This window comes from Rhinopithecus roxellana, chromosome 20 (genome assembly GCF_007565055.1).
Source record: "Rhinopithecus roxellana isolate Shanxi Qingling chromosome 20, ASM756505v1, whole genome shotgun sequence".
NCBI lineage: Eukaryota > Metazoa > Chordata > Mammalia > Primates > Cercopithecidae > Rhinopithecus > Rhinopithecus roxellana.
In genome coordinates this window covers 57,023,353-57,038,345 of record NC_044568.1, presented here as the reverse complement: position 1 = coordinate 57,038,345, position 14,993 = coordinate 57,023,353, and the positions used below count along the sequence as shown (strand labels likewise).

General features: G+C 43.7%; 1 protein-coding gene across 3 annotated transcripts in view; it reads left to right on the top strand.

Moving 5' to 3' along the window:
• CENPN (centromere protein N) overlaps positions 1-12,127 on the top strand; it is a 28,189-nt gene extending 16,062 nt beyond the window's left edge. Inside the window, exons 8-11 of one of the 3 annotated variants that reach the window (XM_010375161.2) lie at positions 1,510-1,573; positions 3,079-3,191; positions 6,857-6,983; positions 11,634-12,127. In XM_010375161.2, the coding sequence (XP_010373463.1) occupies positions 1,510-1,573; positions 3,079-3,191; positions 6,857-6,983; positions 11,634-11,710 (381 nt within the window). In that variant the 3' untranslated portion in view covers positions 11,711-12,127. Of the gene's footprint in view, positions 1-1,509; positions 1,574-3,078; positions 3,192-6,856; positions 6,984-7,252; positions 7,351-11,047 lie in introns of those variants that run through there. The other 2 variants (XM_030925118.1, XM_010375160.2) reach the window with 2 other exon arrangements.
• The last annotated feature ends 2,866 nt before the right edge of the window (positions 12,128-14,993 follow it).

Sequence of the window (14,993 nt, the reverse complement as noted above, 5' to 3'; positions counted from 1 at the left end):
GGGTGTGTTTTTTCAAACTATGCATGGCAAATGTCTGCATATGTGTTGACACTCCTGTGAGTGCATTGTTAATGCTCTGTGTATATCTTTGAGCCACTAGAGATGTTATAGTTCTGTATTTTCATCTGTTCTAAGCAGAAAGAAGTGATGGCTCTGTGCAAGCAGTCCCTCCTTAAGGAAAAATTAACATTAAGAACTTACACCATGAGGCCAGCCACAGTGGTTCACGCCTATAATCCCAGCACTTTAGGAGGCCAAGGTGGGACAAATGCTTGAGCCCAGGAGTTCGAGACGAGTCTGGGCAACATAGGGAGACCCCATCTCTACAAAATAAAAGATAAATAATATATATGTTTTTTAAAGTTAGATCATGATTTTCTTCTCTAGCCATCCTCTCCTACCTACTACCCTCTCACCAAATTGATATAAACTGTTCTGCTATAATATGACAGTAGTGGCCAGGCACGGTGGCTCATGCCTGTAACCCTAGTTCTTTGGGAGGCTAAGAAGGGTAAATCCCTTGAGCCCAGGAGTTTAAGACCAGCTTGGGCAATATGGCGAAACCCCGTCTCTACAAAAAATATAATAGCCAGGCATGCCGGGCGCAGTGGCTCACGCCTGGAATCCCAGTACTCTGGGAGGCCGAGGTGGGCGGATCACGAGGTCAGGAGATCAAGACCATCCTTGCTAACATGGCAAAACCCCGTCTGTACTAAAAATACAAAAAAATTAGCCGGGTATGGTGGTAGGCACCTGTGGTCCCACCTACTTGGGAGGCTGAGGAGTATGACGTGAACCTGGGAGGCAGAGCTTGCAGCGAGTGGAGATCGCACCTCTGCCCTCCAGCCTGGGCAACAGAGCGAGACTCTGTCTCAAAAAAAAAAAATAGCCAGGCATGGTGCCACATGCCTTTAGTCCCAGCTACCTGGGGGGCTGAGTTAGGAGGATCTCCAAAGCCCAGGGAGATTGAGGCTGCCTCGAACCATGATCATGCCACTGACTCCAGCCTGAGCAACAGACTGAGATATTGCCTCAAAAAAAAAAAACAAAGACAGTGGCATTCTTAGGAAAATCCACGTTGTCAAGCACTAAACTATAAAAACAATGGATTCAGTGGGTGAAGGTAGGAGAAGGGGTTCAAGAAATTCAGTCTTACAGTAGGAAAGTTATTTTTCCAAAAGCAATCTCAGTAAGTTTTTTAGGGTTATGAAGATTCAGCACTGACGACGCTGAAATACCACAGTGCAAATGCTTCCATAGATTCCCTGGGCTTTGCACTTGCCAGATCCATTTCTATGATAAAGCACAGAGCTCCTCAAACGGAACGGTCGAGTTGCAGGCTCAGCAGCCTCCTTGTCAGTGTCCTGCTTAGTTCAGCCAGGATATGGCCTTGGACCTTTCCGTTGGAAAAAAATAAGCGTTTGGCATACTTTAATATACTAAAAAAAAATTAATATGTGTACATCAAGATGTCAAAATTAGTAAAATACTCACTTTTTTTTTCCCTAGACCTTTGAAACTCACAACTCTACAACACCTCTACAGGAAAGAAGCCTTGGACTGGATATAAATAGTATGTGTGTGTTAATATAAAACTGAATTTTGGAAACGCATCATTCCCTTATAGATTTCTTTCACTTGGTAAAACGTGTATACTAGGATCCTAATTCACAACTTTCATTGTTTTCAGAAAAATTGAAAATGAAATATCTATTGGAGGAAAGCTAATCTACCATAGGTCTCCTTTAGGATTTACTAGGATGACAATAAACAACAAAACAATAATGACAAAAACAAAAATTAGCTAACAGTTGTTGAGCATTTCTTGTGTGCCAGGCACCACACTAAGATGTTTATATGTAGCCTTTCCTTAATCCTCACAGTAGTCCCATGAATAAGCACTATTCATCAGGAAACTGGGTTTCAGGGAGGTATGGTAACTCTCTAGGCAAAGTCACACAGCTAAGGAGTGGCAAAACCAGGAGTGAAATCCGGGTATGTCTGGATCTGGAGCCCATGCTCTTACTGCACTGGATAAACTTCTAGAACAATCAGAATCATGACTGTATTGCTACTCCCAGATGTCTGAAGTCTCTCACCAGAAAACCCAAGAGAACAGAGCATACAACTACTAAAGTAAATTTACAAAAGTGGTGGGGTAAAATATAAATTCATAAAAAAATGAAAACTTTCCTATCTCTTAGTAGAGATTTGGCAATGAAATGTGCCACTGTTATAAACTAAACACTTCTATGATTTTCCAGTGTCATAGGAACTGCTGTTGATCTCATTTTAGGTAAAGAAAGCAGGATATAAAATTGTGTGTCTCTTACAATTCCAGTTTTAAAAATATATAGGTGAGGCTAGGAACAATGGTATGCATCTGTGGTCTTGGCTACTTGGGAGGCTAAGGTGGGAAGATCGCTGGAGCCCAAGAGATCCAGTCCAGACAGGGCAACATAGTGAGACCCTGTCTCTTTATGGTTGTTTTTGTTTGTTTGTTTGTTTGTTTGTTTTTAAGACAGAGTCTCACTCTGTTGCCTAAGCTGAAATGCAGTGGTGTGATCTTGGCTCACTGCAACCTCTGCTTCCCAGGTTCAAGCGATTCTCCTGCCTCAGCCTCCCAACTAGCTAGGATTACAGGTGCCTGCTACCACACCCGGCTAATTTTTGTATTTTTAGTAAAGATGGGATTTCACCATGTTGGCCAGGCTGGTCTCGAACTCCTGACCTCAAGTGATCCTCCCACCTCGGCCTCCCAAAGTGCTGGGATTACAGGCATAAGCCACCGTGCCCGGCCAAGACCCCATCTCTTAAAAAAAAATACATATATAGGCTGGGTGCCGTGGATATATAGGTAGATACACGTATATCTACTAGATATGTGTGTATATATACACACACACATATATATATATATATATATACACACAAGAAATTATTACAGCCAAGAGAAGCAGCAGTAAATATTATTTTAAAATTATACAAACAATTTGAAGGGTTAGGAATGAAAGGAGAATAATTTAAGGAGGAAATATATTCCTAATGGCTGTTTTATTTGAAATCTTCCACCTATAGTGGATTCAAGGATCATACATGAAAACAAAGTAGAAAAAGAGAGAGTCCAACGAATAACTCAAGAAACATTTGGAGATTATTCTCAACCACAACTAGAATTTGCACAATATAAGGTAAGACGTCGTAATAAATATTAACTACAAGATGTCAACATTTTTTAAAAAGAACAAAAACCTTAAGTGGAAGACAAACCTAAAAAACTGTTCCTTTTTCATTTGTCACTTAAATTTCATGTAATTAATTTATGAATTAAGTAAACCTCTTTATTGTATTTGTAAGTTCCTGTGTTAGCAAAGGAGACTTTTAGAAATTATGAATTTGGGCCAGGCGCAGTGGCTCACACTTGTAATCCCAGCACTTTGGGAGGCCAAGGCAGGCAGATCACCTGAGGTCAGGAGTTCGAGACCAGCCTGGCCAATATGGTAAAACCCCGTCTCTACTAAAAATACAAAAAATATCTTGATGTGGTGGCACACACCTGTAATCCCAGGTACTCAGGAGGCTGAGGCAGGAGAATCACTTGAACCCAGGAGGCGGAGGTTGCAGTGAGCCAAGATCACGCCATTGCACTCCAGCCGGGGCGACAGAGCGAGACTCCATCTCAAAAAAGAAAAAAAGAAAGAAATTATGAATTTGCCTTTTCGTTTCATCTTACATATTAATGCAGTTATGCATAACTGGGAGTAATTTGTATATTTGAGGGGGAAAAAAATGTAGATTATATCATTCTAGCCCATCCACAACCTAGGACAGTATTTGGCACATAATAGGCACTCATAAATACTTGCTGAATAAAAGAAAGAATAGATAAGTCATTACATATTCCAGCCGGCATCACATGGAGAAAAGCCAGTAACCTAGGCAGTACCACAAATGTGACTTGTTCCAGAAGTGTGCCTTCCAGACATGTGCTGCTGCCCACCAGGAAGGCCAGGGCAGGGGCTACAGGTGTTTAATGCAAACCCACTGCCACCACTAGGAGAACTTGAGGCTAATATTGTGATCACTCTAATTTCGGTCCATGCTCATACTCAAAACACCTTACTGCCCACAACCTTCCAATAAATTTTTTTCTCTTTAGCCTTTCTATAGCTACAGGCCACACTTTAAATCTGCCATTGATCTGCTCACTTAGGCCCAAAGCCTGTTTGATATGATTTAGTTTTAGTGGGAAAAATGGATTGACACCTTTCAAGTTGGGTCCCTTAATGGCAGGCTTTACACTAGTTCCTTTAAACAGGCGATAAACTACAACAGTGGTTCTCGAAGCGTAGTCCCTGGATTAGTAGTATCAGCATCACTTGGGAAGGGGGAGGAAATGCCAATTCTTGACCCTACCCTAGTCCTACTGGACTGGGGGAGGTGGGAGCCTGCATTCTGTTTTCTTTTTTTTTTTTTGAGACGGAGTCTCGCTCTGTCGCCCGGGCTGGAGTGCAGTGGCCGGATCTCAGCTCACTGCAAGCTCCGCCTCCCGGGTTTACGCCATTCTCCTGCCTCAGCCTCCCGAGTAGCTGGGACTACAGGCGCCCGCCACCTCACCCGGCTAGTTTTTTGTATTTTTTAGTAGAGACGGGGTTTCACCATGTTAGCCAGGATGGTCTCGATCTTCTGATCTCGTGATCCGCCCGTCTCGGCCTCCCAAAGCGCTGGGATTACAGGCTTGAGCCACCGCGCCCGGCCTGCATTCTGTTTTCACAAGCCCTCCAGCTGAGTCTGCACACGCAAGCATGAGAGCCACACGGCTAACATGCAGAAAATGTGCTTTCTAAACTTTCCTTTAGACACATCTCAGAATGGCACTATTCTGTATGTCAAGGTACACATTTATTCGTAGCTTCTACTAATTTTTTCCTACCTTTTCTATTTTCAAAAATGTCAAATCTGGCCAGGCGCGGTGGCTCTTTGGGAGGCTGAGGCGGGCAGATCACCGGAGGCCAGGAGTTCAAGACCAGTCTGGCCAATATGGTGAAACTCCATCTCTACCAAAAATACAAAAATTAGCCAGGCATGGTGGCACACACCTGTAGTCCCAGCTACTCAGGAGGCAGAAGCAAGAGAATAGCTTGAACCCGGGAGGCGGAGGTTGCAGTAAGCCGAGATAACACCACTGTACTCCAGCCTGGACAACAGAGCAAGACTCCATCTCAACAAAAAGGGTCAAATCTTCAGAAAACTTGCAAGAATATTCCAGTGAACATCCATTTTTCTTGGCTTCAGTTCACCAGTTAACAGTTTGGTGCATTTACTTGAACCATTTGAGTTAGTCGCAGACATTACTCATCCACCACATAGTTTACTATATTGCCTCTGAAATGTAATGATCACTTTAAAAAAAAACTGAAATTTAGAATTTCATGGATATTTGATGATATCAGATGATATGGTAATGGTATTGGGGTTCACTTCTTTTTTTTTTTTGAAGACGGGGTCTCGCTCTGTCACCCAGGCTGGAGTGCAGTGGCACAATGATCTTGGCTCACTGCAACCTCTGCCTCCCAGGTTCAAGCAATTCTCCTGCCTCAGCCTCCCGAGTAGCTGGGATTACAGGTGCCTGCCACCACACCCGGCTAATTTTTTTTGTGTATTTTTAGTAGAGACGGGGTTTCACCTTGTTGGCCAGGCTGGTCTCAAACTCCTAGCCTCAGGTGATCCACCTGCCTCGGCTTCCCAAGGTGCTGGGATTACAGGATTGAGCCACCGCACTCAGCCACAAGTTGATAATTATTTTACCTGGGTGATGTGCACATGGGGCTAATACCATGCTCCTTACTTTTGTATGTGTTTAAAATATCCCATAATTAGAAGTTAAAAAGAAATCTCAGCTGGGCACAGTGGCTCACACCTATAATCCCAGCACTTTGGGAGGCGGAGGCAGGCGGATCCCTTGAACCCAGGAGATCGAGACCAGCCTGGGCAACATAGCGAAACCCTGTCTCTACAAAAATTCAAAAATACAAGGCGTGGTGGCATGTGGCTGTAGTCCCAGCTACTTGTGCTGAGGCAGGAGAATGGCTTGAGCCAGGGAGGTCGAGGCTGCAGTAAGCCATGTTTGTACCACTCCATCTTGGGCAACAAAATGAGACTCTCAAAAAAGAAAGAAAGAAAGAAATCTCTGTGTGTCTCAAAAAAAATGTGGTATTTTTACATTGAAGTTACAGATTGCAAAAGAGAGCATTAATTTTCCATTAAGAATGCAAACTGTAAAGGGCACCTGAGGGTGGAACTGACAGCATCTCCCATGTGGCAGGCACTGTGCATGCTGGCATTTTGCCTTGAATGTTGTTTGATATACCAGTTGCCCTCTATGTTTTGTTTTGTTTTGTTTTTTCTGAGATGGAGTTTCACTCTGTCGCCCAGGCTGGAGTGCAGTGGCACCATCTACGGCTCACTGCAGCCTCCGACTCCTAGGTTCAAGCAATTCTCATGCCTCAGCCTCCGAGTAGCTGGAATTACAGGCGCCCGCCACCATGCCTGGCTAATTTTTGTATTTTTAGTAGAGACAGGGTTTCACCATGTTGGCCAGGTTGGTATCAAACTCCTGACCTCAGGTGATCCGCCCACCTCGGCCTCCCAAAGTGCTGAGATTACAAGCATGAGCCACCATGCCTGACCTGCCCTCTGTGTTTGCAGTTAGCAGATTAAATGGTTCCCATCCCTGTTAAATCCTTTATTTCTTCATGACAAGAATTAATGAAATGTTATTCTGATTTCATTATATTTTAGCATTCGTATTTGTACAATACGTTTAATAGTCATTTATAAATATGTTCGTTGACAGCTTGAAACGAAATTCAAAAGTGATTTAAATGGGAGCATCTTGGCTGAGAGGGAAGAACCCCTCCGATGCCTAATAAAGTTCTCTAGCCCACATCTTCTGGAAGCATTGAAATCCTTAGCACCAGCCGGTGAGTGGTCAGCTTACTCTATAAGCTAGAAAAATTAACAACATGCCTCCATTCCGTCCTTAGAATCTGCTAATTACTTCGGAGCTCTCCCATCACCCCAGTCTGTTAGCCCATCATGCTCTCTCTTACATATTCTGCTTCTTTACTTAATGGGGAAGAGGGGCATCTATGATCCACCCTCTAATCTCAGCCATTTTTAAACTGACTCAAATGCATCCTCCTGTGATGACTTTTAATTTTATTTTTTCCTTTTTTATTGTTAATTTCAGGTATTGCAGATGCACCACTTTCTCCATTGCTCACTTGCATACCCAACAAGAGAAAGAACTATTTTAAAATTAGAGATAAGTAACACGTGTGTGGTTTCATAAGCACAGCTCCCCCTCCTTGATACCGCACATGCACTTCAGTTCATGGCTAGCTGTATAGCTTCTGTCTGGAAACTTGTATTTTCAAGAATCCGTGGTATTGAATTTTTAGAAATACTCACATAATTGTTGGGAGTGATTCATTCCTCCGCGATATGCCTCCTCTCTCCGATATCCTGCTAACTGTAGCTGCTGTGGCATCTGAGATGACAGGACATATATATATATGGCCCCACACTTGACCTTGAGTGCCTGAATGCTCTGAAATCAAGCATATGGCACAGCGCTTGAGACTTTTGGGTTTGTGTCCTTTCTTCTATGGCTGTCTCTTCTTAATTCTGGAGAGGTCTGGTTCCATCTTAATTCTGGAGAGGTCTGGTTCCATCTTAATTCTGGAGAGGTCTGGTTCCACTGGCTGGTTTCCAGGGATTGATTCTTAAGCACCAGATCACAGAAAGAAGCAACAAGAAACTATACTCAACTCAAAAGTTTTTAGGAGAATCATGAAATTGGTCCATTCAAAGGATAGAGTTGAGTCCACTGTGTTATTGTTGTAAGAGGTTGCATATTTGGTGAGTCCGTTATATAAAATAATGTTCTTATTGTAAATATACTTTTCATAATCTATTTTACCATGTATGTAACATTCAAACTGACAAATATTATACTGACTTATGAATAAAGGTGTCAAAAAACTGGCACATCAATTACTTTTGATGAAAGTCCTTCAGTGATCGTCACTAAATACCCTATCTTTTTAAAAATTTTTTCCTATTTATTTATTTAGACAGGGTCTCACTCTGTCACCCAAGCTGGAGTGCAGTGGCATGATCACAGCTCACTGCAGCCTTGACCTCCCAGGCTCAAGTGATCCTCCCACCTCAGCCTCCCGAATAGCTGGGATTACAGACATGCTCCATCATGCCCAGCTAATTTTTTTGTTATTGTTTTTTGTTTTTTGAGACAGAGTCCCCTTCTATCGCCCAGGCTGGAGTGCAATGGCACAATCTTGGCTTCCTGCAACCTCTGCTTCCTGGGTTCAAGCGATTCTCCTGCCTCAGCCTCCGAGTAGCTGAGACCACAGGCATGCACCACCATGCCCAGCTAATTTTTGTATTTTTAGTAGAGATGGTTTCTCCATGTTGCCCAGGCTGGTCTTGAACTCCTGGGCCCAAGCAATCTGCCCATTTTCGCCTCCCAAAATGCTGGGATTATAGGAGTGTATTAGTCTGTTCGCGTGCTGCTAATAAAGATACCTAAGACTGGGTAATTTACAAAGGAAAGAGGCTTAACTGACTCACATTCCCACATGGCCGAGGAGTCCTCACAATCATGGTGGAAGGCAAATGAGAAGCAAAGTCATGTCTTACATGGCGGCAGGCAAGAGAGCTTGTGCAGGAAAACTCCCATTTATAAAACTATCAGAGCTCATGAAACTTATTCACTACCATGAGAATAGTAGGGGGAAATCGCTCCCATGACTCAAGTATCTCCACCTGGCCCTACCCTTAACACATGGCAGTTATTACAATTCAAAGTGAGACTTTTGTGGAGACACAGCCAAACCATATCACAGGCATGAGCCAGCATGCCCATCAGCATGTCTTTTTTAAACATTTTAAAATCTATTCTTTATCTTGTTTCAGAGGTGATTTGGAGTTACAAAAACATTAGACTGGGCATGGTGGCTCACATTTGTAATCGCAGCACTTCCCAAGGTTTCTCCTAGTGTACTCTCACACTTCTGATACCAGATGTGGCAGTGGGGGGGCAATTCCCCCACACATTAAGCTAGTATGAAACATGATACACAAAATGACATCACTCTGAGTCGGGTGTAGTGGCTCATGCCTGTAATCCTAGCACTTTGGGAAGCCGAGGTGGGCAGATCACCTGAGGTCAGGAGTTCGAGACCAGCCTGAACAACATGATGAAGGTGAACCCCGACTCTACTAAAAGTACAAAAATTAGCCGGGCGTGGTGGTGTGCACCTGTAATTCCAGCTACTCAGGAGGCTAAGGCAGGAGAATTGCTTGAACCCGGGAGGCAGAGGTTGCAGTGAGCCAAGACTGCACCCACTGCACTCCAGCCTAGGCGACAGAGTGAGACTCCATCTCAAAAAAAATTAATTAATTAAATAAAATAAAATAAATGACATCACTCTGGTTCAGAGCTCTAAAATGGAGGGAGGAAGCCATTCTAAGAAGGACTCCCTACATGACCTGCAACTTGAAAAAAATAAAAGCTCCAAAAAAAAAAAACAATACAGGAACTTACCTTGAACCTTTGAATTGGGCCAAATGGCAATGACCACTGCATCCTGGAAAGTTGAATTTCACCAGCACTGCAACTCAACAGCACCAACCAATAAACTATGGATTTTTGTACTAAGCCAATCGCCTCTTTCAAAACAACTTGTCACCTTGTCTAATCACCCTCAGCTTTTTTAAAAAACCCCCTCCTCTACCCTCTCTCTTCAGAACACAAGTGGCTTCTAGCTGAATCTGTCTCCCAAATTGCAATTTCTAAGACCTCAATAAAAACACCTTGTCTTGCAGCTTTGCATTGTGGTCTTTTGCCCCTTGGACGACATTAAATGGTGTCAGAATTGAGTGGGACAAAGAAGCAACTCTCTTCTTTGTTCTGGGGCGGCCACAGATTCAAGCACAGTTTCTGCAGGAGGAACCGCTTGTGTTCTACGCGCCTCCCATGGCCACGGAGCCTGTTGATGAGTTGTCTCATTCCCTAACCCCCTACCTTGGTTGAGGTTCTTTTTCCAATGTCCTTGGTTGCCAGCTGTCCAAAAAGGGATTTTCCCTTTTTAGTGAGAACCTATGGGGACTTTTACTTCTAAGCGTATAGGTGCCGAGTCACCCCCTTCCAGAACCCCTGCTGGTTTTATGTACAAAAGTGACAGTCTTTCGTCTTATAAATTTCTTTCTTAGTGAACCAATATCAGTAAAAGTAATCTGGAATTACAGTAGCCAACCTGGAGATGCTTTTATCTCACAAAACATGTTTTTCTTCATGTGCAATTAAAAGGGCTAGGCTAGGTGCGATGACTGGCGCCTATAATCCCAGCACTTTGGGAGGCTGAGGTGGGAATATCCCTGGAGCCCAGGAGTTCGAAACCAGCCTGGGCAACATGGTGAAATCCCCATCTCTATATTTATTTATTTATTTATTCATTTGTTTGTTTGTTTGTTTTTGAGATAGCGTTTCACTCTTGTTGCCCAGGCTGGAGTAAAATAATGCGATCTTGGCTCACTGCAACCTCCACCTGCCAGGTTCAAGCGATTCTCCTGCCTCAGCCTCCCAAGTAGCCAAGACTACTGGTGCTTGCCACTACACTCGGCTAATTATGTTTTTAAGATGGAATCTTGCTCTGTTGCCCAGGCTGGAGTACAATGGCACGATCTTGGCTCACTGCTCAGCCTGCCTCAGCCTCCTGAGTAGCTGGGATTACAGGCACATGCCACCACGCCCAGGTAATTTTTGTATTTTTAGTAGAGATGGGGTTTCATCATGTTGGTCAGGCTGGTCTCGAACTCCTGACCTCAAGGGATCCTCCTGCCTCGGCCTCCCAAAGTGCTGGGATTACAGGTGTGAGCCTTCATGCCCAGCCAAAATTCTATTCTATTTAACTTGATTTTTCTCTTCATAGCCAACTCACTATTTCGTTTGTGAAACTTCTAGGGAAATGTCAGACTAAAGAATACTGAAGCACAGAAAATGATGGTACTTGGGCATGCTGGGTGCTTTTGAAAATGGAAAGGCCTGAGAAACAAGCCTGAGAGTCAAGGTCCCTCTAACCTTGTCTTATTCTTGTCTCAACCAAGGAATGTCCCTCTGGAATTTCCCTGCCTGACTAAGAAAGCTTCTTACTAAAAGAAACACAGTTGCATTCTATTCTGTCCTTCAAATCTCATTATCTATCAAAGAGATGAAGACTGAGCCACACATGGATGGACCTCTTCATAAGGCCTGCCCTTCAGGCTCATTCAGATTCCAAAGAGAATCATTTACAAGTTAATTTCTGTCTCCCTAGTCCTTTTATTCCTCCTGATAATAATTTACTGCTCCTCAAAAGAATTATACACATTCCCCATCTCCTTATTCGCCTATGAAAAAGGGTATATAAACATCCATACCCCATTGGGTGTTGGGGGATAATCACTCTGTAATTTCTCCCTTCCCCCCGCCAGGCACATTAATAAAACTTGTATGCCTTTTCTCCTATTAATCCATCTTTTATCAGTTGATTTTCAGTGTATTTTTTTAGCACTTTTTAGCAGGATCCAAAAGCTGTTCTGTTATTCTGCTATTCTGCAAGCCACAGTCAAGGGACCCAGGACCTGAGCAGCTGTATGTCCCATTGTATCCAAGATGTTAAAATCATGATGTCACAACATTTAGACATGGTTAACCAAATGTATGCCTCTCCTGATACACAGCTAACTGCTATAAACTAATGCAGGCCTCCTTGTTAAAACAGACCCCCTGTTACTCAAATTTGACCAATCTTGGAAGCTTGGATGTGCACCGACTTGACAACCGCTCTTTGTGGGACATGACACTCTAGACACAAGTGTTTTTCTAGCTCTAAGGGAAACTAGTCTATGGCCAACCAGCCAACCAGCTATGCTGCCTCGGATCTTGATCAAAAGAGGGAAATGTGAAAAGTGGTGTAACTTTGGTTCAGAGCTCTAAAATGGAGTAGCGAAGCCATTCTAAGAAGGACTGCCTGCACAACCTGCAACTTGCAAAACACAAAAACGAAAAATATGAACTTGCCTTGAAGCTTTGAACTGGGCCAAAACTGCAGTAACCACTACATCCTGGAAAACTGAATTTCACCAGTGCTACAACTCCTGAACAGCGGCAACCAATCAACTATGAATTCGTGTACTAAGCCAGCCACCTCCACCAATGACAATTCTTTCAAAACAACTTGTTTATTAACCCTCTGCTTTCTTTTAAAAACCTCTGCTTCTCTCCTTCTTTTCAGAACCCCATTTGGCTTCTAGGTGAATCTGTGTCTCCCAAATTGTAATTTCTTTTTTTTTTTTTTTTTTTGAGACGGAGTCTTGCTCTGTCACCCAGGCTGGAGTGCAGTGGTGTGATCTCGGCTTACTGCGAGCTCCACCTCCTGGGTTCACGCCATTCTCCTGCCTCAGCCTCCTGAGTAGTTGGGACTACAGGCGCCCGCCACCAGGCCTGGCTAATTTTTTGTATTTTTAGTAGAGACGGGGTTTCACCATGTTAGCCCGGATGGTCTCGATCTCCTGACCTCGTGATCCGCCCGCCTCGGCCTCCCAAAGTGCTAGGATTACAGGCGTGAGCCACTGCGCCTGGCCCCAAATTTTAATTTCTAAGACCCCAATACAAATGTCTTGTTTGGCTGGATGTGGTAGCTTGTGCCTATAATCCCAGCACTTTCAGAGGCCAAGGCAGGTAGATCACTTGACCCCAAGCTGGCCAACATGGCAAGACCCTGTCTCTTTTTTTTTTTTTTAAATACCTTGTCTTATTGCTTTGCAGTGTGGTCTTTCGCCTCTTCTTTTTTTTTTTTTTTTTTTTTTTTTTTGAGACGGAGTCTTGCTCTGTCACCAAGCTGGAGTACCGTGGCACGATCTTGGCTCACTACAACCTCCATCTCCCGGGTTCAAGCAATTCTCCTACCTCAGCCTCCTGAGTAGCTGGGATTACAGGTATGCGCACCACACCTGGCTAATTTTTGTATTTTTAGTAGAGATAGGGTTTCACCACGTTGGCCAGGATGGTCTCTATCTCTTGACCTTGTGATCCGCCTGCCTCGGCCTCCCAAAGTGCTGGGATGACAGGTGTGAGCCACCACACCTGGCCCTTTCACCTCTTCTTGGTTGACATAAGCAATCAGTTCTATAGCAGATACCAGATGGGTATACTCCAGTTCAATTCCAACACTAACTACCTGGAGATATCATCAGGCCCCATAGGTTAAGGGCTCAGTCCCACAAAACTGCCACCCACTTCTGAGGCCAGTTGCCAGCCCCAAGTTGTTTCACCTGTACTTCTGAGTAACCAGCTATAAACTGCATTTCCCACAACCCTCTCTTCGTGTTCAATTAATTTGCTAGAGCAGCTCACAGAACTCAGGAAAACACATAGTCTGACTTCATAAAGGGATGTTACAAAGGATTCAGATGAAAAGATGCGTAGGGCAAGGCTTGCAAGAAGGGACATGGAGCTTCCATGCATGCTCTCTTTGAGTGTGCCTCCCTCCAGGAAACTCCATGCGTTCAGCTATCTGGAAGCTCTCCAAACCCAGTTCTTTTGGGATTTTATGGAGGCTTCATTACCTAGGAATGATGGATCAGCTTAAGCTTCAGCCCCTGTCTCCTCCCCAAAGGATGAGGGGGAGGGCTGAAAGTCTCAAGCCTCTAATCCTACCTTGGTCTTTCCAGTGACCAGTCCCATCCTAAAGCTACCTAGGGACTGCAAGTCATCAGTCAACTAATTAGCATAAAAAAGACACTTATCAGTTTGCTGATTCCAAGGATTTTAGGAGTTGCATGCCAGGACAAAGACTAAATATATACTTCACATTATCACAGTTATCTTGCAAGGCAAAGGCACTTGGTAGTTGGAGAAATTATCCTGGATTATTTGAATGGGCCCAATGTCATCACAAGGGGCCTCAAGAATAGAAGAGTCAGAGGGATCACTACTGAAGAAATCAGAGTGATGTGATGTGACGAAGACTCAACTCACCATTACTGATTCTGGAGATGGAGGAAGGGGCCATAAGCCAAGGAATGTAGGCAAGCTCTAGAAGCTGGGAAGGGCAAGTGAACAGATTCTCCCCTGGAGCCTCCAAAAGAAATACAGCCCTGTTGACACCTAGATCTTAGCCCAGTGGACTCATTTCTTCTGACCTCCAGAGCTGGAAGATAATAAATTTGTGTTAAGGCAGTAAGTTTATGGTAATTTGTTAATAGCAAGAGAAAACGAATATAGCTGCTAGTATGTAAAAGCTGGAAGTTTTCACATAAAACTCTAGCCATGCCAAAGATGAGTAGCAGCTGCCCCCTTTTAATAAAGGATGTGTTTCCAATTTCACTGCAGTCCTCACCCCTCCCTTTTGTCTACCCCAGCCTCCTATGTCCATTTACATGACCTACCCAGTCTAAGTATTTAAGTTTCGGAATCATATACTGAACTACAGTGCCTCCCAAACAGTAATCCTAATTTCAGCAGCTAAAATAGAGGCAAGCAAATCCAGCCTTCCTAAAATGATTAACCCTATCAATTATAACAATCCTTTCATCTGTACAGTGTGGTCTAGGTCAAGTTACTTAATTTATATAAGCCTAAATGTCATTCTCTGCACACGGTGGGGCAAGTTACAGTACATACCCGCTACAGTCGTTTTGAAGACAAAATGAGACACACCATGAGAAGTGTATCCACCAGACCTCCCTGGTACCCGGTAAGGCCTAGGTAACAACGGCGGAAATTACTGTACTTCTGCCTCACCTGCCACTAGACATTTGGGTTGTTTCTAATCTTTGGGAAGTAAACGCATTGCTCAACGTATTGATTTTTCTTTTATCTGACTACTGCCTGAAGTCACGTTCCTAGGAAGAATGGCTCGATTAGA